Source organism: Suncus etruscus, chromosome 11, assembly GCF_024139225.1.
Source record: "Suncus etruscus isolate mSunEtr1 chromosome 11, mSunEtr1.pri.cur, whole genome shotgun sequence".
Lineage (NCBI taxonomy): Eukaryota > Metazoa > Chordata > Mammalia > Eulipotyphla > Soricidae > Suncus > Suncus etruscus.
In genome coordinates, this window is record NC_064858.1 from 36,984,613 (window position 1) to 37,012,516 (window position 27,904).

Here is a 27,904-nt window from a genome sequence, read left to right on the forward strand (position 1 = left end):
TGGTGAGTTTATTGTTTTTCGGGGACTTTTGCCTGTGACTGACTTTATTTTTTGGTTTGGAGGCCTGACCTCACTGTACTCAGGGATCAGTCCTGTTGCTAAGAGGATTATATGTTGTGCAAGGGATTGAACCTGGGTCTGCCTCACTCAAAGTGAGTGTCCTGCCTGGTATACAATTTGGCCCCTCTAGTTCACTTAAAAGTAATTCAGAGTTCTCTTAGTAGCTATAGCTTCTAATAGAATTTCTGTCAGCTAGAAATATGTACCAGATTTCTATACACTGAAGGCAATTATAGATCTTTCCTTATTCCTCCCATACCAGATGGGATCTAAATTTTGTGTAGAGAAGCTTTTTTTTTTTTTAATAAAGTTCTGGGTTTGCATTTATGTTAATCAAAACCTCATGGGGTTTAATTGCATTTAAATATTTTTAGTTTGAGCTGTGATTTCCTAAAAGGTTACAAAAATAGTGTTAGACAATTTGGGGGTGTGTGGGCCACCCGTGGTGATGCTCAGGTTACTCCTGGCCATGTGCTCAGAAATTGCTTTTGGCTCGAGGTACCATATGGGATGCAGGGAATCGAACCAGGTCCGTCCTGGGTCAGCTATGTGCAAGGCAAACTTTCTGCCACTGTGCTATCACTCCGGCCCTGTGTTAGACAATTTTTTATGATGTATGTCCTGATTTCTTTATCCAGTGTGTGTGAGAACTAAAAACCTCGTTTTAGTTCTGGTCACTTGTGCCCACTGGTATTCTTTTTGCTTCTCCATCTGAGCCTACACACTTAAGATCCACCTGCTGCAGGAACCACTCAGCACTGACTTTATCTCTGAAGACACGAAGTAGAATAATTCAGTACAGTAACCTTTGAGTTAATAAAAATGTTTTTATCTACTATCCCATAAAGTAGCCATGAACTACCTTGTTATTACTGAGCACTAGCAATGAAGCTCATATAAATGAACTTTTCCTATTTAATCCCTCCCAACATATTATGAAAGGAAACATGTTAGGAGACATAAGAAGAGTTACAAAATGGACATCATTATGTCAATATAGGTTCAAAACTAATTTTTTTTGGAGGAGCACATACAATGTTTTCAGGGCTCTGGCTCTGCTCAGTGGACCCTATAGGGTTCCAGGGATTGAACCCAGGTGGCCACATATAAGGCAGTCTCTGAAGTGTGACATATTTCTTTTTATTATTGTAAGTTATAATAATAAATCATGTCCTGTTGATTTTTTTACTTCAGGGTAAAATTACTAGATGGTAATGCCACTTGACACCTTTATTTCTGGTACAATTTAAATTGATTTAAATGTAGATAGCTTCATATTGCTTGGCTGCCCTTTTGGCAGAGTAGATCTAGGGCATGATTTGGCAGCCCATTTATCTAAATGTCATCTAGTTCACCAGGACATGCACCAGAGATTAAAAATCAATGTCAGTTAAGTGGCAGGAACTTTTTTAGGCAAATCTGCATGGAAATGCAGACCAGCCATTTAAAACCACTTCTTTACAGTTATAATGAACAATTTTTTTCTATATTTGTCATGGAAAGGAACCTGATTTTCATTGTACAAGTTACTGTTTTCAGTTCTCATAGAGAAGTATTATTGTTTTACTTCAGTGTTCAGGGGTTATTTCTGGCTCTAGGCTCAAGGAATCACTCTTTTTGGTTGTTATTTTTGATATATACCAAGAGGAGCTCAGGGGTTACTCTTAGCTCTGCGTTCAGAAATCACTCCTGATAGGCCTGTGGGGGACCAAATGAATGCTGGGCATCAAACCTGGGTTGGCCATGTTTAAGGCAAGTGCCTTACCTGCTATACTATCACTCTGGCTCTGGGGGGGGGGGAGATATATCATATATCATATATATATATATATATATATAATAACTAATATGTATATTTGATGTCCCTGAACCAGAAAATATGCCTATTCACGTTTTTGACTTATGGATAAAATGTCATGTTAAAATTACACTTAACAGTTAACTGTTGGGGTTGAGAAATTATACAGCAGGTAAGGTACTTGTCTTGCATAGACCTGACCTGGGTTTGATCCTCAACACCATATATAGTTCCCCAAGTACTGCCAGGAGTGAACACTAAACACTGATAGTTGTAGCCCAACTAGCAGGTGAAAAATCAAGGTTAATCCATTGATGCTAGCCTGCCACTGGTGGCTCACATGTGAATGTGGTTTAACGCAAATTGCAGTGCCAGTTGGTCCATGTGTTTTTTGAGAAAGAAAGAGTTGCTCTTGGAATTTCCTGTCAGAAGACTCAAAATCATTCTGTGGTTCCTACTGAATTAGAGAATCCACTCAAGACTAAAGATCTGGGAAGAAATTGTCCTTCGATTAAATAGTATAGGGAATGCGAATGTAGCTCGTGAGCAGAACACATGTCTTCCATGTTGAGATACTGGGGTTGATACCTGGCAAACTATTCACACTCCCCTCCTGCAGAACCTAGTGTTGGATGCCCTCTGTGACACCGCTCCTGAACTGCCTGCACACAGAACCCCTGTAGAGCTATTTGTTTCAGGAAGCCTGATGGGACAATTGTTACTGGGATTCTCCTTGAAGCTGAAAGCTTTAGAGACACTGCCACACCAGATACAGGGAAGGACAGTATGAAGAGGAGCGCCATCCCCCCAAGACTGTGATTCCTAATCGGGCTTGACCTTGGGCCTCCTCCCTCACAGAGAGTCTTGGTGAAAGGAGATAATACCTATCAACACTCCAGGTGCACTCCATGCTTAACTTCATCCCTGTGCTTCCTACTCCCCTGCCTATGTCCTGTTACCCTTCAATATCTTCTTTTGGTCCTGTATAAGCATTGTTGGAAAGGAATAAACTCTCTCTGGTTATCAGCCTGGGAGGAGGAAGCACACCCTGGTGTGCTGGTTGACAGAGTCAGCACGCCTAGTAACCCATAAAAATATTTTTTAATTAAAAAGACATGATTTACAAAGTTACTGGTGAATGTATGTCCAAAATACATTGTAACTTCAATCCCACCACCAGTGTCATCTTCCTTTAATCAGTGCTCTTGTTCTTTCCCAGTCTCTCACATTGACAGGCACATTTTAAAATTTGCTTGTCATGTGGATCTCATTGATTTCAGTGTTATTGACTGTGGTTTGTATGTATAGTTATCCCACTACCCCAAATTGCTGATGTACCCAAGGCCTTGTTTCCTGATCCTCTGTTACTTTTTTTCATCATCTTCTTACTTCTGCCTTTGATATTTTTTTTGTTTGTTTTGGTTTTTGGGTCACACCTGGCAGCACTTAGGGGCTATGCCTGGCTCTATTCTCAGAAATCACTCCTGACAGGCTTGGGGGACCATTTGGGATGCCGGGATTCGAACCACTGTCCTGTATGCAAGGCAAAATGCCTACCTCCATGCTATCTTTCTGGCCCCTGATATATTTCTTTAAGACATAAATTTTTGTTTTCATTCTCAAACTTCCCTGTGAAACTTACTTTTTCTGGGTCTCTACTATGGAATGTCATATTTAAGCCTAGACTGGAGTATAGCTATTTAATAAATTTTTTGAATACAGTGTTTCTGGTTTTCTTATCCCTTATTAATTTTAACCTTTACTCTGGTATTGTGATGTACAACACTCTTAATTCATGCATATACCATTTGAACACCAGACTTTCTCCACTAAGATGTCTTGCCTATTCCACTCTCCCTACAGTGCCCTCCCCCCCATAAATTCAATTCTGTGTACTAACTAGTTTGTTATCTTTGGCTGTTTGTGTTCCCTTACTATGTTATAAATTTTCATGTATAAGAGAATTATGTATCTGCTTCCTTCTGACTCACTTCACTCCACATGATTCCCTCTAATTCTATCCAAGTCACTCAAGTTTGTGCTTTTGTCCTGAGAATTGCATAATATTCCATTGTGTATATGCAACTTGACCCATTTGTCTGTAGTTAGGCAGGTGGATTGTTTCACTCTTGTCTAACCATACAGAATGCTGCAGCAAATGTAGGTGGGCAGAATAATAATACTTTACTGGGTATATCATAGATAATTCTTTTTACTCACTAAAGAATTTTTTTTCTGAGGCCAGAGTGATAGTACAATGTGCAGCCAACCCAGGTTTGATCCCTGGCATCCTAAGAGGTTCCCCAAGACTGCCAAGAGTAATTTCTGAGTACAGAGCCAGGACAGTACAGGCACTGAGTACTACTATGCCATCAGTGTGGCACTCAAACCAAAAGAAAATTTTTTTAACTTGAGTTTAACAGTGCTTTTTTTTTTTTTTTTTTTTTGTAAAGATAAGGACAAATAAGGGACTAATTAGGGGAACAGGAAACCTCAAGATGTTTTTTGAACCAAGAAGTAAGGGTTAGGAAACTTCACATTGCCCATTTGCATAAAGCTTAGGCATTAGATAATACATATAACCATGGGCATGGGAATCTGCTCAGATGCAGGGACGCTGGCCAGAGGAGTGATAGAATATCTCCTTGGAACTGATCATTACCCAAACAACTACTCTGCGACAGGAGGAGCAGCCACTGTGAGATAAGCTATTGAAGTTGAAGGTGTGAATGGAAAGCTTGAAAGAAAGTACTATGCTTCACATTAGTAATAATAGGTAGGAATGGGTAAAATGTGTGGTTTCCCAGGTGAAAAAGGTTTTGCAGGTATAGACAGGAAATAAAAAATAAAAGCTATTATTTGTGTTTGGGTTAGTGTTTATCTCACACAAAAGTGAATTTGGAAGACAAAGATCAAGAACACTCAATATTATATCGTCTCTTTGTTCTTTTTTTTTTTTTTTTTTTTTTTTTTTTGTGATCACACCTGGTGGCACTCGGGTTACTCCTGGCTCTGGCTTTGTGCTCAGAAATCTCTCCTGGCAGGCATGGGGACTATATGGGATGCTGAGATTCGAACCACCATCTGTCCTTGTATCTGCTGTGTGCAAGGCAACTGCCCTTCTGCTGTGCTATCTCTCCGGCCCCTTTGTTCTGGTTTTATTAACATAGTACTCATGATTGGTGAAACTTGGTCCTTTTTATGATCAGAGGGCATGCTAGAATTTTAATTAGTTACATTCAAAATTACTCCTGCCCAAGCTGATTGTCGTACAATTTAAGAAACTTTCCCCAAAAGCTTAGAGCTGGTAATAAAATCAAGATAGTGTAAAGGAAGCAGTCACATAATTTGGCTTTTAAATGGTTAATTTCTTTGTACAGTTTAAGCTGAAAACAAGATTTTGCAGTCAGTTTCTCTTGATGTGGACCACATTCTATAGTGAATGCATGAGTAGGCTTCTGTGTGCTGCAGCCAGAATGAGTGAGGCAAGTATTCACCCTATGGAGATGCTATAGAAGGATAATAGCTACTTACTGTGAAGCATGCTCTGCCTTGTTAGTCTCCATCATGAGACCAGTTATAAGCCAAAACAAAGGCCAAAATCACCAGTATCTCCATGAGGCAGTAAGATACTAAAAATGAGATAAGTTTTTCTAGAGAGGAAGTGGTCTGTCACCACATGTTCATAATTCTTAATCTCTATTAATCTTCCTTTATCTTTCCACCCCGTCCATTTTCTTACAAGCACCTGCACTTTTAAAATGCCATGTTAGACTAAACTAAAATCTACCATTTACTTAGAACCTTGTGGTATGTGTGTGTGTGTGTGTGTGTGTGTGAGAGAGAGAGAGAGAGAGAGAGAGAGAGAGAGAGAGAGAGAGAGAGAGAGAGAGAGAGAGAGAGAGAGAAATTTAAAAAAAGAGTATTCATGTTTTTGGCTAAGAAATCCTGTTTAATGAAAGTAAATTTTTCCAAGTCTATAAAATGAGTGGTAAACTCATCAAATATATGAAGAACTCAAGTACTTCAAGTACTGAAAACTTGAATGTGAGTATATCAATTTTTACATATTTACTTCTAGGAAAGTCTCAATGATAGTAACTATAGTTAACCTGAAAGTAAGAGAAGCATGTATTTCAAATTAGTTCAGCCTGGTTTCAGGATTAATTTATGCTTTGTGACAAGAAAATTATTGAAAATCCAGGCTCTTTTGAGTCTACAGTCTATTTGTACATTGTGTATTCAGACAGATTTGAATTTTTAATAATTTTTATTTTGACCAAAAATAAATAAATCCTTGACAGTAATATTTAAGGTACATAGTGACAATGAATCAGGGCCATTCCCACCACCAGGGTTGTCCTCTCTTCTCCCCTTTTCCCAGCATGTTTCCCATATCTCCCTCCTTTGCCCTTCGTGCTAGTGTAACTGTTCCCCACTGTGTATAGCTTGTTGTAGATAGGGTCTCGATTCTGTTGTTGTTGACTTTGGGTTTGGTGTTTAAGTCTGATCATTTTTTAATTCCATTTAATGTTTATACATCTGTTTGGTACTGGAACCGTTCATTTTTATTTTCCCCTTCAATTCATGAGGCAGAACAAGATGATTCAAGTTGTGTGGTTCTGCTGGAAGAAGAAGAAGAAGAAGAAGAAGAAGAAGAAGAAGAAGAAGAAGAAGAAGAAGAAGAAGAAGAAAAAGAAGAAGAAGAGGAGGAGGAGAGGAGGAGAGGAGGAGGAGGAGGAGGAGGAGGAGGAGGAGGAGGAGGAGAGGAGGAGGAGGAGGAAAGGAGGAAAGAGGAAGAGGAGGAAGAGGAGAAGAAGGAGAAGAAGTAGAAGAGAAGGAGAAGAAGAAGAAGAAGAAGAAGAAGAAGAAGAAGAAGAAGAAGAAGAAGAAGAAGAAGAAGAAGAGAAGAAGAAAATGAGGAGGAGGGAGGAAGAAGAGGAGGACGGGGGGTAGGAGGAAGAAGAGGAGGAAGAGGAGCAGGAGGAAACAAGAGGAAGAAGGAAAGAAGATGAAAAAAAAAGAAAAGAAACTACCAAAAAATAAAAAGCACCCAGCAACAAAAAAATAATCATCAAATAATGACCACAAGAGTGAAAAATGAAGAAAAAAGAGGGGAAAAAAGGAGTGCTGGTGTGGTAAGGGTTTGTGCTCTTTCCTCCTTTTTTTTTTTTTTTTTTTTTTTTTTGCATAGGCACAGTAAGTATTGGGGAAATAAGAAAGGGAATTCCCTTGGGCTAAGAGATTCAGGGTTTCTCCACCCCTGAAGCATACTGACATGGGAACAACTACTGGCTCCATACATTCTCATTACCACACTCCAAGGTCTTTTTTATGGTGCCACGAAACTTTCCACTCAGTTGTGGATGGTAAAATAGGGCCTCTGTAGCTAGAGATCTTGGTATTTGCACAGGTTATAGGATAAAGTTTAGGACAGTCTTTCTTTATAGTTCTAGAAGTTCTGTTCCATCACTGTTGTTGTAATCAGTCTTCTGTAATAAATGGTCTTGGTTTTTGCTCATATCCTAGGTAAAAGCCTAGGATAGAATCATCATTATGGTTTTAGAAGTTCTGCTCAGTCTAAGCAGTCAAAGTTGGATCTCTGTAATTAGAGATCTTGATTTTTGTACAAGTTCCAGGCCTAAAGCCTAGGGTAGGTTTTTTTTTTTTTTTTTTTTTTTTTTTTTTTTTTTTTATTGGTCCCAGGATAAGTTCTGCCCAGTCATAGTTGTCAAAGTCAGTCTTCTGTAGTTAGCGCTCTTGGTTTTTGCACAGATCAAAGGACCGCGTGTCTTCTGATTTCAGTGTGATGAGATAGTGATGAGATATGACAACCTGCTTTTAGAACAAGTTGTTGTCGTTTCTATATAGTTGGGATGTCATATCAAAAAGTTGGTGCCAGAGTGGCATTAGGAATTTCGCAGAGGAGTTTGGTTCCTGGTGTTGTTGCAGGGAACTATATCAGGGATCTGGGATTTGGTTCCTGGTGTTGTTGCAGGGAACTATATCTGGGATCTGGGGTTCAGGGTTGGACGATCACTGTTAAATCTCATGGAGTCTAAGTTGTGTCCACATGACACATGTTCATGTTCATAAAAAGTATGAATTCTTATCCCTAGAAGATAAGATCTTGTTTCTGTGCATAAGGTTTCCCCCTTTTTACTGTGCCTATACAAAAGCATATGGTGTCATATTATATTTCTGGTGCATTTGGGGGTAAGAATGACAGGCTACCAGTGCTCTGGTTTTGACCTGAGCTTTTATCCCCGGTAAGACTTTTTCCTTCTTGGTTTTCATACCAAGCAGAACCAAAACAGGTGAAGTTAAAGAAAATATATATCTATATAAAATATATAAAAGAAATAAAAATGAATTAAAAAAGTAATTAAAGAAAAAAGTGATTGAGGAAACTACCTTTATGTTTGGGAATAAACACCCCAAGAGGCATTATTATAGAGATATTAAACATACAAAGGCAATATAGGCATTCCAATTAAGTCTTTTGAGATATCTTGTGGGGTGTGAAATCCAAGGCACTTTTTCATCACACACCGTGGTCTTGTAGAGTTTGAGACATGATTTGCAGCATTAAGGGATCAGGTAGTGTCCTTGAGTTGGAGGTCCTTCTGAAGCTGAATCCGGTACCATGCAACAGTCCACATTTGGTATGAAGGGCCACATAGCATGAATCAGCAGGTGTGTTGGTTGTAGTTTTCTTGCTGGGGCATGAGATGTGGGACTGAGAGGGTGTCCTTTCGTTTTGGGAGCTGGGTGGTGTTTTATTGGGGGAGGAGGTCGGTCTCTGTGCCTAATGAGTTAAAAACTAAGGGTAAAGTGGGTTAAATAAGGAGGGATAACGGATCAGGATTAGGGAATGAGAGGATAGAAGGGTTTCTGAAGTGGGGGAGGGATAATATATGAGGGGCTATATACACTATAGATATGGATTGTTTACAGTTTAGGTTTGGCAATCAGAGATAAGACCACTATATACAAACTTATGCCCACAAGTAGACAGACTTTAGAGATCTATTCAAGTATTATTCTGCGGGTCTTGGACATTCTGTTTTCTTTCCTAGGAACAATCTAAAATTATGAGCATTGTGGAATCATGGTTAACAAAGTATATTTGTCACACGGGCACACTAACGCCCATGTGTTTTTAGAAATGAGGACTAATGAGAAAAGACCCCTGTACAAGGAGGTCCCCTGCACAGCCCTGTTAATGGCCATGGAAGGGACTGGTTTCCCTTCACCACACTTCCAGAGATCCAGTTGCCTGGCCTTGCTGTGAAGGCCTGGCTTTGGGGGGGGGGTCCCATCTCCCTGCACTAGGGTTCAGTACAGGGGTCCTGTTAGCCAGCTCCCCCGCTCAGAGACACCCCAGTTACAGTTGCAAGAGGAACGGTGAAATCCTGGTATCTGGGGCCTGCTGTGCCAGTCACCAGTCTAGCCTGGGTTTTATGCCTTAGAGAGGGGTTTGGCTTCCCTCCCCCAATACCCCCGGAGATCCAGCTGCTTGCCTTGCCATGAAGTCCTGGCTTGGATTGAGAGGGTCCCATCTCCCTGAACTAGGGTTCAGTACAGGGATTCTGTCTGCTAGCTCCCCTGCTCAGAGACAACCCAGTTACCAGTTGCAAGAGGAATGGTAAATTCCTGGTATCTGTGGTCTGCAGAGACAGATTTGATTTTAAGCATGGGCCAGGAATTAGCAATCATGTTCTTTAGCAAATGAAATAACTATTTTTCTTGGCAAAATATTTTTCACTTGTAAAATAGGAAAATAAGAAATAACTATCAACGTTGGAGGTTTCCAGACTGTATGTGAATGAGGTCCTCCTATAAATGATAATGTCTTCTACTTCCCCACAATCATTACTTATTCTCTCACCCTGTCTGATTTTCTTTTCTCAGCAAACCTTTCTATTGTTTTTCCTCTTTTTTCCCTCTCTCCTTGGAATAGAAGGTTTGAAGTTTTTTTTGTTTTTGTTTTTTGTTTTGTTTTGTTTTGGGGCCACACTCGACAGTGCTCAGGGGTTACTCCTGGCTGGCTGCTCAGAAATAGCTCCTGGCAGGCACAGGGGACCATATGGGACACCGGGATTCGAACCAACCACCTTTGGTCCTGGATTGGCTGCTTGCAAGGCAAACGCCACTGTGCTATCTCTCCGGGCCCAGAAGGTTTGAAGTTTTCTTTCTGTTTTTAAATGAACAGATTCAATTAAGTGTTAGGATCAAGAGAAAAAAAATGTTCAGCATTTTTCAAGGCATACGTCTTATTGCTGTGCTATAGCTCTGGCACTCAATGAATTTGTTTCTCAAGGAAATGTACTTTTGCACTCCTTCAGGGCAAAGCGCAATTTCTCTGTAAGTTTTATTTCCCAAAACCCTATTCCCAAGGCACCCCCCCCTCATATAAATCTGCCTGAAACACCTATTGCCCTGAGATTTTACCCCTTAAAATTTTTTTTAATTTGAATTTTATTTTATTGAACCTATTGTGATTTACATCATCCTTCTGCATGCAAGGCAAATGCCCTGCCTCCATGCTATCTCTCTGGCCCCAACATCAACATTTTTATATAATGAAATTATGGGTGTTAAAAATAATTCTAAAACACATTTAACTGCCATAAACACAGATTAAAAAAACCTCTCTCCCAAATAACAACATAGAAAAGAAAGTTTCTGTTAAAGCACTTTGTCTTGAATAATTTTTTAATATACTTATATTATGTATAACTGTACCTCTGTTTAAACACACATACATTTTACTCATTTGCCTTTACTAGAAATTATTTTAAGTAGGCTAGTTATTTTTTTTTACAGTAGCTTTTGTTTTTAATTTTCTCTACAGCTGTGCTTTTCGATTCTCAACATTTCTATTTGGGTCCTTTTTTTGCAAATGGTTGGTCAGATGAAATGGAAGAAGACAGCTCGTGATTGATCATCCTTCCTTTTCTGTCAGTATCTGCTTTTACCATACAATTTCCTTTTTCTCTTTGGTTAGAAGAGGAGGGGCAGAACATTTGTGTGGTAGTGCCAGAGACTTACTTTCTACTTCTCATCTTAAGAGGCCCCCAGGAGCTTGTGGGATCCAGGATTGGAAAAACAGCCTTTCCCCACCATATTTTTTGGTCAGCTTTCTCCATCTACATAAGTGGACGGCACAGATCTAGGTAACATCTGCTCTTGTTTTTTCAACTGTATCTTATCTTGTGTCTAAATGGTCATGCTTGTAAAGAAACACTTCTAGCAATGACTTTTTTATTACAGATAATAGCATGAACATGAGATTGAGAGAGCTAGTCAGTATTCATAGTTTTTTCAATATGCTATGATTGTGCATTGTCTTATCAAGAAAAAATAAAGAGGAATTGGGATTGAATGACTTTGTGCCTAAGATTTGCTCACCAGTGTTCTTATGTCCCCAGTTTCCCTCTCACCCTTCCTAATGATATTTGCATAGTATTTTATCATGAGGAATACTGTAATCGAAAAGACTAATTTTCCTCAGGAAATTATGGAGAATGTGAATTGCATTGAGAACATTTTATAAAATTAAAAAATAGGAAAAAAGTGTGTATTTTGTTTATTCATTTTTCCTGTTTCTGATATATCAATTTTATAAACCAGTAAAAAAAAAAGTAGGATATCTTCTAATATTGACTAAATTCTTTTCATAGTGATTTCTTTTCCATTGCTATTTTGAGACCTTTGTAGCTATAAACTATATGCATATTTCCATGTAGTTTGGGATACATTTTGTCAAATTTATAAAATTATGAACATTTTATTTTTAACATCACATATTAAAATCATTTTTAAAATTCTAATACATATGGGACAATTTAAAATTAACATGATAGTATTCAGATTGTACTATAAAGAATTGTCAGCACATCTTACCTGGGACATTAGAATCTGGAATGTTACCATATCCTCAAATAATTCTGTACATTGAATATAGAATATGATATATAAGTAATGTAAAACAATAATTAAAATATATTTAGATGTGAACAGGTAGCTTTTTAAATAAAAACAGATATTTTTAGAATTTCCAAAGCTTAGAATTTAAAATTTTTATTGTTTTATATATCTCTCTCATTAATTTAGTATGGTACCAATTCTGCCAAGCTCTTGCACATATATTTGACCTATTCTAACTTATGAACAGTATTCAGCCCATTGAATCTATTACTAGATTTAAAAAAAATTCTTTTCCTATTTTTAAATAAATATAGCAGTAATCATTTAAAGCAACAGTAGTTACAAAAATATTGAAAACAATTTCCACTTTTTATGCAAATTTTATATCCTTTGGACACCAAAAGGAGTTATAAACACATACCCATATGCACATAGAGATACACATTTATTTCCTAATTCTGCTTTGTCTCTATAGACTGATATTTAAGCTTTCTTTAGAAATCATCTTGTGGTGAGGTTTTAATGCAAAACATATTTCTCTCCTTACTCTAGAAATGAGTGAACAGGAAGTGATTTATTCAACTCCCATATTTCTTCAGTCTCATTCAGAGTCCCAAAATAGGTTGAAGTCTGGTTCTGCTCAAAGACCTAGGAAAACTGATAATAAAGGTATATGCTTTAAATGTCTAGATTTGCCTGTCTCTTATGGATGGTCAGTCTTAACATTTGGAAAAAATATTCTTACTTGTACTTTGGTTTTTTAGTTGTTAATATAAAAACTATCAGTGAATAGAATAACAGAAAAAGCCTAACTAAAAGTTTGTGAAATGGAGAAATTAATTAATTCAATTTTATTTATTTATTTACTTACTTATCTTTGGTATTTGGGCTACTGGGTACACATAGGAGTATATGTGTGTTGGAATCCAGTTTAGCTGTGTGCAGGGCAAGATTTTTACCTGCTGTACTGTTTCTTGACCCATAATTTCTTTTAAAATTGAGAGGATTAAAAATAAAGGGGCCAGAGCAATAGCACAGTGGTAGGGCATTTGCTTTGCACGTAGCTGCCCAGGAGGGACCTGGGTTCGGTCCCCAGCATCCCATATGGTCCCCCACATCTCATAATGTCCCCCTAGCTGGGAGCAGTTTCTGAGTGAATAGCCAGGAGTGACAGCTGTGCGTTACCGGGTGTGGCCCCAAAACCAAATAAATAAGTAGATAAATTTGAGAGGATAATAGTTTCCTTTTAGATTTGGTCATGAGGGATTCGTGAGAACATAAATGTAAAAGACTGAGTAGTTTCAAGAAAATATTGCATTTACTAAAAAAAAAAAAATACCTTAGAGAATGCTTCAAAAATGAAATACTGTGGCAAAAACAATTTCTTTATTTTGGAGTCATATCCTCATATTCACAGGGGTTATTCTTGGCTTTCTCCAAAGAATGATTCCTGGTGGGATTGGGTAACCATATGTGATATTGGGGATGGAACCTGGAACCTGGGTATTTGCCAGGCAAATACCCTATCCACTTTATTATCGTAGTTCAATAATGTTTTTAAGAACAATGTTTTGCTTTGCCTTGTTTTGTTTTGGTTTTGGTTTTTGGGCCACACCTGGTGATGCTCAGGGGTTACTCCTGGCTCTGCACTCAGAAATTGCTCCTGGCTCAGGGAACCTTATGGGACTCCAGAAATCCAACCCAGATCTGTCCTGGGTCAGCCGCGTGCAAGGTAAACACCCTAGGCTGTGCTCTGGCTCTGGCCACAAGAACAATGTTTTGAAGGGTCAGAGAGATAACTCAAACTGGCTAAGTCCGTGTTGCATGAAAGAGGCCCATGGCTGATCCTCCACACTGAACAAAATCAAAACAAATAAAAAATTCAAACAAAAGAATAAACTTTTTACAAACCTTAAGTTTTATCAAGCCTTCAAGTTTTATAAATGTAAGGGCAATGAAGGTACAAAAATGTTCAAATCAAAGGGACATTCTAACAACTTTCTCATTTTTCTGTTCTCTGTACCTTTAAATATTGTCACAATTTCTAAATTGAGAGTAAGTTTCACTATTTTAATTTAGTTATAATTAGAGATAGAGAAGCTTTCAGGAGTGGGACTTTTATAGCATTACTTCAAGAAAAGGGAACGAGCTGTAGTAATAGTACAACAGGTAGGGAGTGCGTTTGCCTTGCATGCACTCCACTCTGGTTGGGTCCCCTGTATTCCATATGGTCCGCAAATCTGCATTTCTGAGTACAGAGCCTGGAGAAAACCCTGAGTGCCACTGGATGGAGCCCAAAAATTAAAATAAATAAATAAAAAGAAAAGGAAAAGCGAACGAACGGGCCAGAACTATTGTGGGTAGGGTGTTTGCCTCTGTGCACAGCTGACCTGGGAGCCAGTAGTAACTTCTGACCTCTGCCAGGTGTGGCCCTAAAACTAACAAAAAAAAAAAAGAGAACGGGCATAAAAAACTGCTTTCTGGAAATAGCTCTAAGACCACGAGCACTTTCAGAGCTTCAGAACGTTTACTCATTTTTTTTTTTTTTGGTCTAATGACTGCTGCTTCCCTTTTTTGAGATTAGTTGTAATCACAGATAAGGGTACACACTTCAGTAAGGATTCTCCTAAATGCCGTTTTTGTTTGTTTGTTTTGTTTTGTTTTTTCCTATTCACTTTTCTCTTTTTGAAAGAGATAAACTTAAAATCCTGTCAGCACTGTTTCTGTGTTGTAGGATTTCCACTGTGGGAGTTTGTTAGTTAAAATTGCAGTTGCCAGAGCTGAGTGGGCTTGGAATAGATGTTTGCATGCAAGAGAACTAGGTTAAAAACCTTGGCATGGCATATGGTAGTCCCATGAGCATTTCCAGAGTTCACCCAGTCTAGGGAGCAGCACTGTGGAATATGGCTCCAAAGCCAAAACCTAAAACAAAATAAATAAAATCTTTCTGCAATGAGTAGATTTCAAATTTGAATAAATTCAAATTATATATTTTAATAGAATGGATTTTAGGGAAACTTGGCCCTTTGGCTCAGATGGTTCCCAGGTTAAAACTAGACTCTCTTAGGATGATTATTTTCTTTTTTCTTTATTTAAAGGATTTTCTTTGCCTTGGCATCTCATTGCTCTGTCTCTTGGGATTCTTTGTTTACTTTTATTGATGGCAGTCATAGTGTTGGGCTCAAAGGGTGAGTAACATGAATAACATTCCTTCTGATGTAAGACTTAATAATATTCTTCCTTATTAATTCAGATCATTGTGAATCTTAGATTAATTAGTTTTCAAGGAATGACTGTTCCAAAGAAATGTTGACTTTTCTTCATTTTTATATCAGTTTAGAATGAGGAAATGATTAAATAAATAATGGTTTTGTACATGAGTATTAGGTGATCTCAAATTCAGCCTTTATTTTTTATTTAAATTCTTTGAGCCTCTTTAGAAAAGAACACTAAGACGAAATCACTCACAAAAAATTATGTACCCTGAGCATCACTAGGTGTGGCCCCAAAACAAAACAAAACAAAACAAAAAAATAAGGAGAGAGAAAAAGAGTGGGAGAGGAGGGAGGAAAAGTTATCCTAGCATATAAGATTACTGGTAAATTTTATTTTATTTTTTGTTGATAACTTGTTTCTTTAACAAAAGTGCACTAATAGGCAGGATCAGTAGCACAGTGATAGGACATTTGCCTTGCACATAGCTGACCCAGGATGGAACCCAAGTTTGATCTCCAGCATCCCATGGATCCCTGAGCCTTCCAGGAGCGATTTCTGAGCATTGCCGTGTGTGTCCCAAAATCTACCCCCCCAAAGTGCACTAACATTAAAATATGTATCAAAGGGTGCTGGAGAGATAGCATGGAGGTAAGGCATTTGCCTTTCATGCAGAAGGTCGGTGGTTCGAATCCCCGCGTCCCATATGGTCCCCTGAACCTGCCAGGGGCCATTTCTGAGCGTAGAGCTAGGAGTAATCCCTGAGCGCTGCCAGGTGTGCCCCCCCCCCCAATATGTATCAAAGGAAAAATCAATTCTGTATCATGGGAATAGATGTTATGTAGATTATGGAGGTCATTTCATGTTGAACCATGAAGCTATACACCTAAAAATAACATAATTTATATGTCAATGATGTTTCTATAAAGCTCATTTTATTAAAAAAATTATGTACTTGGATTTGCTTCTCTTTTTTCTCTCTATCACTTTTCCATTTTCTCTTATAACAATTTTGCTAGTTCTTATTTTAATGCACACTTGCACTCAGAGAAATTTGTTTCATAAGTAACTCAATTTTACTTTGTACCTACTTGTAAAAATTGTGGTAAAATTGTTAAAAAAAATCTAAACAAAACAGTAAAGTGTTGCCATTATCATTTATTCAGATGCCTTATTTTGCCTATTTTCCAGTTTATAATAGTGAGACATTTGGTTTTCACATTTACGGCTAATTATTGAAGTGTTACTTTCTAAATGTCAAATTACTGATTTACTATTGGTTGTCTATCAAAGAAAGACACTTTCTTATCTTAAATTTTGACACTTAAACCTATGAATATTTTTAAAACTATTTTACGCTTGCTAATAATTTTAGTTTTTCAGCATATTCAAGAAAAACGTCAATCGGAGGAAACTCTACAAAGTCTTATTACAAAGTGTGACATTATAAAAAATGATAGCTATGTGAAGGAGCAACTTTTGCTAAATAAGACTTTAGAATATGACATTCTCAAAAATGAAACTTTGCAGCAGTCGAAAAAAGAACTGGACTCAGACTTTACAGAAAAGAATATATGTCATAGAAGGAAGAATCTTTCAGAAACTTTGAGAAATACAGGTATGAAGGATATCTTGAAGAAATGAACAATTAAATGATTTTTTTATTATTTCTCCTTCAATAGCTTTGAAGTCTAATAGATAAGCCTGTGAAATGTGCAAGCAGCTGAGTTTTTTTTTCTAGACAACTTTGATTATATATGTGCCTCTTAAATGTAATGTGGATATTTGGATTTGTTAGTTTCATACATCAAACTGAGACTCCAAAGGCCTTGAGTTCCCATAATAGTCCCTCTGATATTATTCCCCCGAAGGTGAAAGCATATTAGGTCTCTTGAAAATTTAGATCATTTTTGAGCTGTGGGAAAATTAGAGACTTCCACTTTGTTCAGACGCAAAATAGGAAGTCTCTGGGTAAAAATATGTATGTAGGATATAAAAGGAACAACATTTTATTGGTTGTGATTTCTAAAGATAATCCAACTTGATTTCAGATATTTAAGATCTATGAGAATAATCTATACTCCTTCCAGTGTTCTGCAAAATTTGCTATATTGCTGACATTTCCCCTGACTCTGAGATGATACCATTAAAAATACCCAAAATATGGACTAGAGAGATAGTATAATGGTAGGCACTTGCCTTGCATGAAGTGGATCCATGTTCAGTCCCAGCTACCCAATATAGTCCCCTAAGCACTGCCAGGAATGATCCTTGAGCTCAGAGCCAGGAATAAGCTCTGAGCATTTGTCTGTGACCCCAAAACAAAACAAAAATCAAAGATATAAAAATACTAAATCTCATATATTAAACTATCTTTTGTAACAAGGGATCAATAGATCTGGATGTTAAATAATTACTAAATATTGGATGAGGTATTAGGAGTTTCCAGAAGGATTTTGCATATTTAATATCTGTTAGGTATGAGAGTAGATATTTGCTGTATCCATTGATATAGGATTAATACTATTTTAAAAACTTGATATATTATAAAATATGTTAGTGAAAAAAATTTCTGAAGAATATTTTATTTAAAAGGTATTTTAGAACAAAAAGTTTAAAATAGCATTGAGATATTAATATAAATTTTTTGCATATTTAGCATATACAGTTTGATGTTTGGACATATATTTATCCTTAATGCTATATACATTTAGGGTAGTAGACATATTTATAAACTTCTAATATTTCCTCATCTCCTTATTTTTTGAGAGAGGGGTTTGTACCACATCCAGTGGTGCTCAGGGCTTTCTCCTGGCTCAGGGATCACTCCTTGTGGTCTTGGGAGGATTATTTTGGGTGTTGGGGATCAAACCCAAGTCTATCACATACAAGATAAGTGCCATAATTTCTGTACTAGCACTCTAGCTCCCTTATTTTTTTTTATTGAAGTAATATTGCATACATTTCAGGTACCCATTCATTAAATAAGTACGTGTATAATATACTAAGTTCATCACTAGAAGGTCAAAACTCTGTCCCTCATAACTTTACCTCCTATCTCCTAATTTACCCATTATTCTTCTTTTTCTATTTTGTAATCCTTCGTTGATTTTAGTCTAAAGTTGTTTTGTCTGATTTTTAAATATATATATATATATATACATATATAATGTATCTATGACATCGTTCAGTGCTTATCTTCTTCCTTTATGTCTTTGTGTGTTAAGACCAAAATATGAGATCTATCCTTCATGCAAGTTTCCAAGTGTTGTCCCATACATAGTTCAGCATTGCTGATTCTAGGTGGTTTGTTTCTAGGAGCATAGTTCCTTTTTATTTTGTATAAAAATATACTGTCACTAAAGAACAACTTCATATTTCCTCTTTTTCAAGTTCTCTGGCCATTGCTATTCTACTTTCTCTTTCTCTGAATTTGCTTATTAAAATATTTTTTCTTATAAGTGGAATCACATAGTTTTTAATCCTCTTGTGACCAACACTTCACTTAGTTTTATAGCCTCAAACTTCACCTGTGCTTTTGCATATGGCAAGATTTCCTCGTTTGTAAGACTGGAAAACAGGGGCCCAGAGTGATAACACAACGGGGAGGGTGTTTGCCTTGCAAGCAACTGTCTCTAGTTCAATCCAGCATTCCATATGATCTCCTGAGCACTACCAGAAATAATTTCTGAGTGCAGAGCCAGGAGCAACCTTTAAGTGCTGCCAGTTGTAGCCCCAAAACAAAAACAAACAAAAAGACTAGAAAACAGTTCATTATGTGTATTGATCACATTTTTGAAATTCACTCATCTGTTGATGGACACATGGGTTGTTTCCTGTATTTTGACTATTATAAAAACAAATGCTTTCAGTCCATGTGATGGGGGTATATATCCCTTGGCATTCCAGAATCTTGAGGACTTTATATTGTTATCATTGATGCTATTATTTTATTTTGAAGGATAACATCCTGCTTCATAGACTGATTTATCTTATATATTGTAGATGAATTCAGCAGAGAATTCTGGTCTTGCTGTGGAGAGAAATGTTATTATTTTAGCCTGAAACGTCAAAGCTGGGATGGATGTCAACGGAGTTGTCAAGATAATAATTCATCTCTTCTGATGATAGCTAATAATGATGAACTGGTATAATGTACTTTTATTTTCGCTTTACCCTCTGGTTCTCTGTCTTACTGTTGGGGCAAATATATTGGGCATGAAAGCAGTTCTTAGAAAGTTAGACTTTGGTGATTAATTGTGTATTTTCTGTTGAATGATCAAAATGTGTTTAGTTGTGAATCTCCCTAAAGTCTCCCTTGCCTGCTTATAGTCACATGATCTAACTATTTAATTATTATATAAGAGATATTATCATTGTGATGATTATTTTTCAAATGAAAATCTTGGAGCTATAATATGGGTCTTTGCAGTCTTGCATCTAAGGAGAATAAATATTCACAGGAAAATTGACCTTTCTTTTGATGAAATAATTAACCTTCTGAGAGATTAGAATCTAGAACCAGCAGTTACCTGTTCTTTAAGGAGGCAAATAAGATCCCTGAGAACATAGTGTAGTTGTCACTCTATGGAGATCAGGGACCAGTTTGCTTGGGATCAAATCCAACTCTGCCACTAAATGTCTGAGAGATCTTCAATGAATGACTGACCTTTTTAGGTCTGGTTTCCTCATCTGCAAAATGGTTATAGTAGTTAGGACCATATAAGTGATGCACTTTACAAAAATCAGCCTTATGGTGATTTTTATTGCATCTCAAAATACTATTTATTTTTCATCAATGTTACAAGTGCATATTTATACTTTTGTATTTTATTTTTGATCAAGATGCATGTTTAAAAATCTAGAAGTCACAAATTTTAATATATTGCTAAAAAGTTATTTACATACACCAGATGTTTTTATACACAAATGTTTGAAAATATCAACCAGAGGTCACAGAGTATAATGAGGAGAAGGTTAAGGATTTGAGTAGAAGAGGACAAAGACAACTGTGAAATAATGAGAGATAAGGGCAAGGGTGCATTGGTGGGGTTAAGAAAGGACAGAACTGGGCCCGGAGAGATAGCACAGTGGCGTTTGCCTTGCAAGCAGCCGATCCAGGACCAAAGGTGGTTGGTTCGAATCCCGGTGTCCCATATGGTCCCCCGTGCCTGCCAGGAGCTATTTCTGAGCAGACAGCCAGGAGTAACCCCTGAGCACCGCAGGGTGTGACCCCCCCCCAAAAAAAAAGAAAGGACAGAACTGGGGCCAGAGCGGTGGCACAAGTGGTAGGGCATCTGCCTTGCATGCACTAGCCTAGGATGGACCTCGGTTTAATTCTGCAGTGTCTCAGATGGTCCCCCAAGCCAGGAGTGATTTCTGAGCACATAGCCAGGAGTAACCCTTGAGCATCACTGGGTATGCCCCCCCCAAATAAGAAAGGACAGAACAAAATATCCAAGAAATAGAGTCACAACAATAAATCCTGAGACCCAAACCTTAAAAACCAAACTTAATAAGGTGCCTGTTATAGGTTGGTCATATAGTCACCATATATGGTCCCCTGAACAACACCAGGAGTAATCCCTAAGCACTGCTGGGTATATTCCCATCCCCTGCCAAAAAAACAAAAATAAAATTGAGAAATAAATATTTAAAAAAAGGTGCCTGTTATGATGGCAGGCAGGGGTGGATAGTGGTGGCATGGGATGAACTCTGTGAACATTGGTGGAAGGAGGTTGAAATTGATGGAATTGGTGCTGAAACATTGTATATCTAAAATTCAATTATGGATAACTTTGTAAATCACAATGCTTTAAATAAAAATGAAAAAAGTAAATATCCACCTGATTAGGAAATCAGAAGGAGATTTGTATGCAACTATAGTAATTTTTTATCTTCCTTCTTTTAAAATGCTGAACTATACTGTCTTTTCAATGCACAGTTCTTGTAAACACCTATTCTTTCTTTCTTTTTCTTTCTTTCTTTCTTCCTTCCTTCCTTCCTTCCTTCCTTCCTTCCTTTCTTTCTTTCTTTCTTTCTTTCTTTCTTTCTTTCTTTTATTTCTTCTTTCTATTCATTCTTTATCTTTTTCTTTCTTTCTTTCTTTTCTTTCTTTCTTCTTTCTTTCTTCTTTCTTTCCTTTCTTTCTTTCTTTCTTTTCTTTCTTTCTTTCTTTCTTTCTTTCTTTCTTTCTTTCTTTCTTTCTTTCTTTCTTTCTTTCTTTCTTTCTTTCTTTCTTTCTTTCTTTTTCTTTCTTTCTTTCTTTCTTTCTTTCTTTCTTTCTTTCTTTCTTTCTTTCTTTCTTCCTTCCTTCCTTCCTTCCTTCCTTCCTTCCTTCCTCTTCCTTCCTTTTTCTTTCTTTCTTTCTTTCTTTCTTTCTTTCTTTCTTTCTTTCTTTCTTTCTTTCTTTCTTTCTTTCTTTCTTTCTTTCTTTTTCTCTTCTCTTCTCTTCTCTTCTCTTCTTCTTTCTTTCTTTCTTTCTTTCTTTCTTTCTTTCTTTCTTTCTTTCTTTCTTTCTTTCTTTCTTTCTTTCTTTCTTTCTTTCTTTCTTTCTTTCTTTCTTTCTTCTTTCTTTCTTTCTTTCCTTTCTTTCTTTCTTTCTTTCTTTCTTTTTTCTTTCTTTCTTTCTTTCTTTCTTTCTTTCTTTCTTTCTTTCTTTCTTTCTTTCTTTCTTTCTTTCTTTCTTTCTTTCTTTCTTTCTTTCTTTCTTTCTTTCTTTCTTTCTTTCTTTCTTTCTTTCTTTCTTCCTTCCTTCCTTCTTTCTTTCTTTCTCTCCTTCTTTCTCTCCTTCCTTCCTTCCTTCCTTCCTTCCTTCCTTCCTTCCTTCCTTCCTTCCTTCCTTCCTTCCTTCCTTCCTTCCTTCCTTCCTTCCTTCCTTCCTTCCTTCCTTCCTTCCTTCCTTCCTTCCTTCCTTCCTTCCTTCCTTCCTTCCTTCCTTCTTTCCTTCCTTCCTTCCTTTTTCTTTGTTTTTGTATCACATCCAGCTACTCTCAGGGGTTATTCCTGGCTCTGTGCTCAGAAATTGCTTCTGGCTCAGGGGACCATATGGGATGCCGGGGATTGAGCCTGGGTCCCATCTGGGTCTGCTGTGTGGAAGACAAATGCCCTACCGCTGTGCTACCACTGTAACCCCTAACACCTACTATTTTAATATATTTGTTTTAAAAGATTCCTCTCTTAAAAATAATGTTCTGTAATTGTGATTAAAGCTACAAGTTGATGGACCTGAGATATACTATAGCAGGTATTTGCCTTGCAGAAGACTGACCTGGGTTTAATAACTGGCATTCCATTATGGTCCCCTGAGCCCTGCCAAGAATGATCCTTGAGCACAGTGCCCAGAATAAACTTAGGGCACCATTAAATGTGGACCTAAAACCAAACAAAGCCCCCCAGCTTCCCCACAAGTTAAACCTAAGATAATTATAATTGTGTCTTTTAAGTTAAATTAACTTAATAAGGTGTTTCTTCCTCTCCCCCTCTCTTTAGGTAAGAATGTATTCTTTCTTGGTATCTTACTTGTCAAAATTGTTAACATGGAAACAGAAAGAAGCAACTTAGTATAATTTACAAATATGCTACTAAAATCATAAGTAATTTGCAATTATCATTGTTCTAAATTTTTAAATATTTCTGTTTGATTTTGAATGGTTTCAGTGTCAAATTATTTTATCAATCTTCTGATAGAAATTCATTCTTTAACATTGTTTTGTCTTAGATCATCTATGAAGCTGTAGCCATTTTATTTATTTATTATTAATCTTTTATTTAAGCACCATGTTTTACAAAGTTGCTCATAATACAGTTAGTTCTGCATTCAATATTCAAATCCCATCACAAGTGTAACATTCCTTTCACCACTGTCCCCATTTTCAACTTTTCCCCAAGCTTTGGCAGATAAAAGTAATTTACTTAATTTTTCTGGGTACAACTAAAAGGTAATGAAATTATCGATACAAAAACTTCAAAAATAGAAAATTCGTGAAGTGTCTTATCTCACAATAGGGTCATTATGTCATTACAGAAGATTTACTAAGCTGCTAGTCAAGCATTTTATTGGTTTTATTTGTTGAAATCAGGCAAAAATTTCACACTCTATGATCAATTTCAAATCTAATTTGATGCATTCCTCCTGGAATGTCCATATTAAAAAATATGGAGGTGTTGCATGGCAGCATGCAACCACGCAGTCCAGAACTTTGAGAATTTGTGGAACTGGGACAATGAACTGATGTGGCATTGGCTGAGGATCATGGATGTAGCTATTGGGGCTTCTGGAAATATGGAGGATAAGAAGAAAGCAGTCTGCTTTGACTTCAAAAACAGACTCATCAGATAAGAGGTTAATATCTAAGATATCAAGGCACTGATTAAACTGTACAAAACAAACAAACAAACAAAAACCAAAAAATTCCCCATTTAATCTCATCCGAAAGAGGGGAGAAGAAAGTGGGGACATTTCCTTAAAAAAGAAATCCTTTCCTTAAATATTCTTCAAATTTCTTCAAATATTACTCAAAATACTTTCCTAAAAGAAGAAATGCCAAGAAGCATATGAAAAAATGCTCCCACTTCACTAATCATCAGGGAGATGGAAATAAAAACAACACTGAGATATCATCTCACACCACAGAGACTAGCATATACCACTAGAACAAGAAACTAGAACAAGACTGGTGTGGAGATGGGGAGAAAGGGACACTTTCACTGCTGGTGGGAATGTAGACTGGTTCAGTCTTTTTGGAAAACAATATGGATATTCCTCCAAAAGCTAGAAATTGAACTTCGTTATGATCCAGCAATACTGCTACTATGGTTATACCCCAGGAGCACAAAACCACAATACAAAAATGCCCTCTGCACTCCAGTATTCAGTGAAGCACTATTTACAATAACCAGAATCTGGAAACAACCCCATGTCATCTGGAAAGAGATGAGTGGCTAAAGAAACTGTGGTATATCTACACAATGGACTATTATGCAGCCATTTGGATAAAATGAAGTCATGAAATTTGCTTATATATGGATAGACATGGAGACTATTATGTTGAGTAAAAATAGCCAGAGTTAAAGGGAAAGTGATAAACATAGAATAAACTCACTCATTTGTGGAAATAAGAAAAATAAAAGTATGGTAACAATACTTAGAGACAATAGAATTAAGGGTCAGAAGGTTCAGTCCAAGGTAGGAAGCTTCCCACAAAGAGCAGTGAGTACAGTTAAGTAGAGAAGGTTCTATTAGGACAATGAATTAGGACAAGGAATTGATCACTCTGGGAAAGAACTCGGTGCTGAAAGGGGAGAAAGTGACATACAAGGCATCCCTTCATTGACAATAGTGCAAATCATAGTGTCAAAAGCTAAAGAAAGAGAGAGGGAGAGATGGAGAGAGAGAAGTAAATTGCCTGACCTAGAGACAGGCAGTGGTGGGGGTTCGGGGATGGAAGGAAAACGGGACAATCGGTGGTGGAAAGGATGTACTGTTGAAGGACGATGTACATTGTATGACTGAAATCCAACAATGAACAATTTTGTAACCATAGTGCTTAAATAAAGCAATTAATAATTAAAATACTAAAAGAAAACAAACAACTTCCTCCCCAAACCAAAAACCAGAAACCAAAAATAACCAGACATCTCAGTCTTTAAGCTAGCATGTCTGCAGTTTTTGGTGGTTAGGTGTTTCTGTAGAGATTAGTGGAAAGTGGTGAAGTTAGGTCACTGATATGGTGATGGTTGTGGATTATGTGTGTAGTTGCCTAGGCTTCAGCAGGATCAGGGACCTGCCCTGCCTCTCTCCTGAGGCACTCAGGAGATAAATAAATAAATATTTATATATATATAAATATTTATTTATTTATTTATTTATTTATTTTGGTTTTTGGGTTCCAAGTTCAGAAATTACTCCTAGCATATTTGGGAGAACATATGGGATGCAGGGATCAAATTGGGGTCAGGTGTGTGCAAGGCAAATGCTCTATCCACTGTCCTATTGCTCCAACCCAAGACTGCAGCCATTTTTGGGAGGTCTGTTTTGTTTTGGGCCACATCCAGCAGCACTCAGGAGTTACTCCTGGCTCTGCGTTCAGAAATTACTCCTGCAGCCTTGGGGAAATCATTTGGGTTAACTGCATGCAAGTCAATGCCCTACCCATTGTGCTCTTTGGCAACTTAAGACAAAATGTAGGAGGAAATTACTTTAGGAATGAAGGTGCAAGAATTTAGGGAAGAAAAGATTTTGAAGGAGGATAAAGAATGATGTAGTAAGAAGTTAGAGACTGCTGGCCCATTATTGAGCGTTCTTTCCACTCATTTAGCAGATGTTTCAGTCACATATTTTGTTTCTTTAACAGAAGTTTATTCAATCCCAGACTTATAAAAATTACTACTGGATTGGATTATCATTTGATAAAAATAAAAGTGAATGGAAATGGATTGATCACAACAAAATTTCTGAAATGTAAGTCTTTGTAATACAGTGAAACTTTTAACATTGTGGTGGTAGAAGGACTGTAGCTAAAAACAATCTTATTTCACAGCTTAACTCATTTTTAATTAGATGTCATTGTTAAGAATAAGGGCAATGAATAAAAAAACTGTTTCATTTATATTTTAAAATAAAATGCTTTCTTTTCTTTTTTTTTCCTTTTTTTTGGGGGGGGTAGCTCCTGGTGGTGGTGTTCCTTTGTGGTTTTTCCTTGTGTTGATATTTTCTGCTAGCCTACTGTATAACATAGCTGCTCTTCACTCTTTATGGTAAGCTTCATATTGTGAGCTGGTCCTTCTGGCCCTCATTTCTGAGAATTATAACAATGATGTCTTTTATTTTTCTTAAAACCCATAGATCAGTGAGATTATTCTGTGTCTCTCTCTTTCTCTGGAATAAGATGCTTTCTAATATGGATATGAATGACATGTTTTTAATCTAAATGTAACATGTTATTCATACTTAAAAGCATGATACATGGTGCCAGCATTACTATTAATATATTTTATTTCCTTCAGTAAATTTGATTAATTACAACAAAATTCTAATTTTAATGAAAAGTAAAAAGTGCACACAGTTAAGAAGGATGAGAAGTATATCATTAATAATAAAATTCTGATGTTATACTTTTGCTCAGAAGTTGTATGAACTATCAAAAGTGAAAGTGATATGAAATGCTTAGACTATTCTGATTTAGTTTTAGTGATTCTTCTTCCTGGTCATGTAGGATCATTCTGAGTGTCTGAAAATTCATTTAACATTTTTTTACTAAAGTTAGTGTTTATATTATTGTTCATAAATATAGGTATGAGCATACACCCATGCATACCTTCATTATGGTCTTTATGCTTTGAAGTGCAGTTTTTGTTTTGTTTTGGGGCCACAGCCAGAGGCTCTCAGGGTTTACTTCTGGAGCTGGGCTTAGAGATTACTCCTGGTGGGGCTCAAGGGACCATAAGGTGTCAGAAAATCAAACCCAGGTTGGCTGCATCCAAGCCAAGCTCCCTCATGTTACTACTCTCTCTGGGCCTTGAAGTACTATATTTTATAAATTCATATTTAATTATAATCTTCTATTAAATTGTTTATTAAATTGTTTACTGTTTAATAATTAAAAATATACACATTATATTTTTATTCTAAAAATTCTATTTCACACTTTCAAATGTTCTTGCTAGTTGTAGTTTCAGGATGATTTTTATTTCTTGAAATATATTAAAATTATTACATTTTATATATGATAATTCAATATTTGAGGGTTTTTTGGTGTGGGTTTTGATTTTTTTTTTTTTGTTTATTTTTTGAGCCACATCCAGTAGTGCTCAGACTTTATTCCTGGCTCTGCACTTAGAAATCTTTCCTGGCAGACTTGGGGGTCCATATAGGATGCTGGGCATAGAAGTTGGGTCTTTCCTAGGTGAGCTGTGTGCAAGACAAACACTGTGCTATTACTCAGGCCCTATTTGTAGGGTTTTTATTTTTTTATTTTTTTTTTATTTTGGTTTTAGATTTTTGGGCCACACCCAGTGACGCTCAGGGATTACTCCTGGATATGCACTCAGAAATTGCTACTGGCTTGGGGGACCATATGGGACGCCGAGGAATTGAACTGAGGTCTGTCTTGGGTCAGCCGTGTGCAAGGCAAACACCCTACCACTGCGCCATTGTTTTGGCCCTATCTGTTTGTAGTTTTGAAAGCTGTGCTTTCTGCTGAGTTTCATAAAGCAATTTTGTTTGTAGTACTGAGTGAATTTTTTTTTTCTTGGTGTTTTTTTTTTGTGGGGGGGCTCACCCTGTGACTCTTAGGTGTTACTCCTGGCTATGTGCTTAGGCATTGATCCAGGTTTGGGGGACCATATGGTATGCTGGGAGATGTAACTGCTGTCTGTCCTAGATCAATCGCTTGCAAGGCAAATGCCCTACCGCTACGCCACCGCTCTGGCCCCTGAATTTTTTTCTTTCTAACCTGTTATGAAAATTATTCAATACTGAGATTGAGTTTTTTTTTGTTTTGTTTTGTTTTGTTTTTAGGGAAGTATCTGCTTTAGTTGGATGCCATGTTACTGACATTGTGAACAGGATTATGTTTATTCTAAATTTGTGTCTGTAGGTAGTGAATTTCAAGTGTGCAAACCTATGCAAGATGTCATGCAGAAAATTGCCCTAATATGACTTTAGGTCACATCTAGACAAACTAGCTCAGAGGTAACAGAACAAAAAGACTCCTTAAGATGCTCAAATTATGTAGTCAATCAGTAACTTAAGATGCTCAAATTGAATGGCTAATCAGATCAATTTAAAATACTTGGCATTATGCCCTGGAAATTAATAAATTACTTTCACTCTTGAGTGGGCAGGAAATGTTGTCATACCAGAGCACATGGTAAAAGGAATACCTGACTCTTGGTTTC

General features: G+C 36.9%; 1 protein-coding gene across 1 annotated transcript in view; it reads left to right on the forward strand.

The window, feature by feature from the left end:
- Positions 1-12,345: 12,345 nt before the first annotated feature.
- The window catches only part of LOC126022050 (killer cell lectin-like receptor 2), a 63,359-nt gene continuing 47,800 nt past the window's right edge, over positions 12,346-27,904 (forward strand). Inside the window, exons 1-5 of the mRNA XM_049782916.1 lie at positions 12,346-12,460; positions 14,890-14,979; positions 16,380-16,622; positions 19,010-19,152; positions 22,216-22,250. Coding sequence (XP_049638873.1) covers positions 12,346-12,460; positions 14,890-14,979; positions 16,380-16,622; positions 19,010-19,152; positions 22,216-22,250 — 626 coding nt within the window. The remainder of the gene's footprint in view (positions 12,461-14,889; positions 14,980-16,379; positions 16,623-19,009; positions 19,153-22,215; positions 22,251-27,904) is intronic.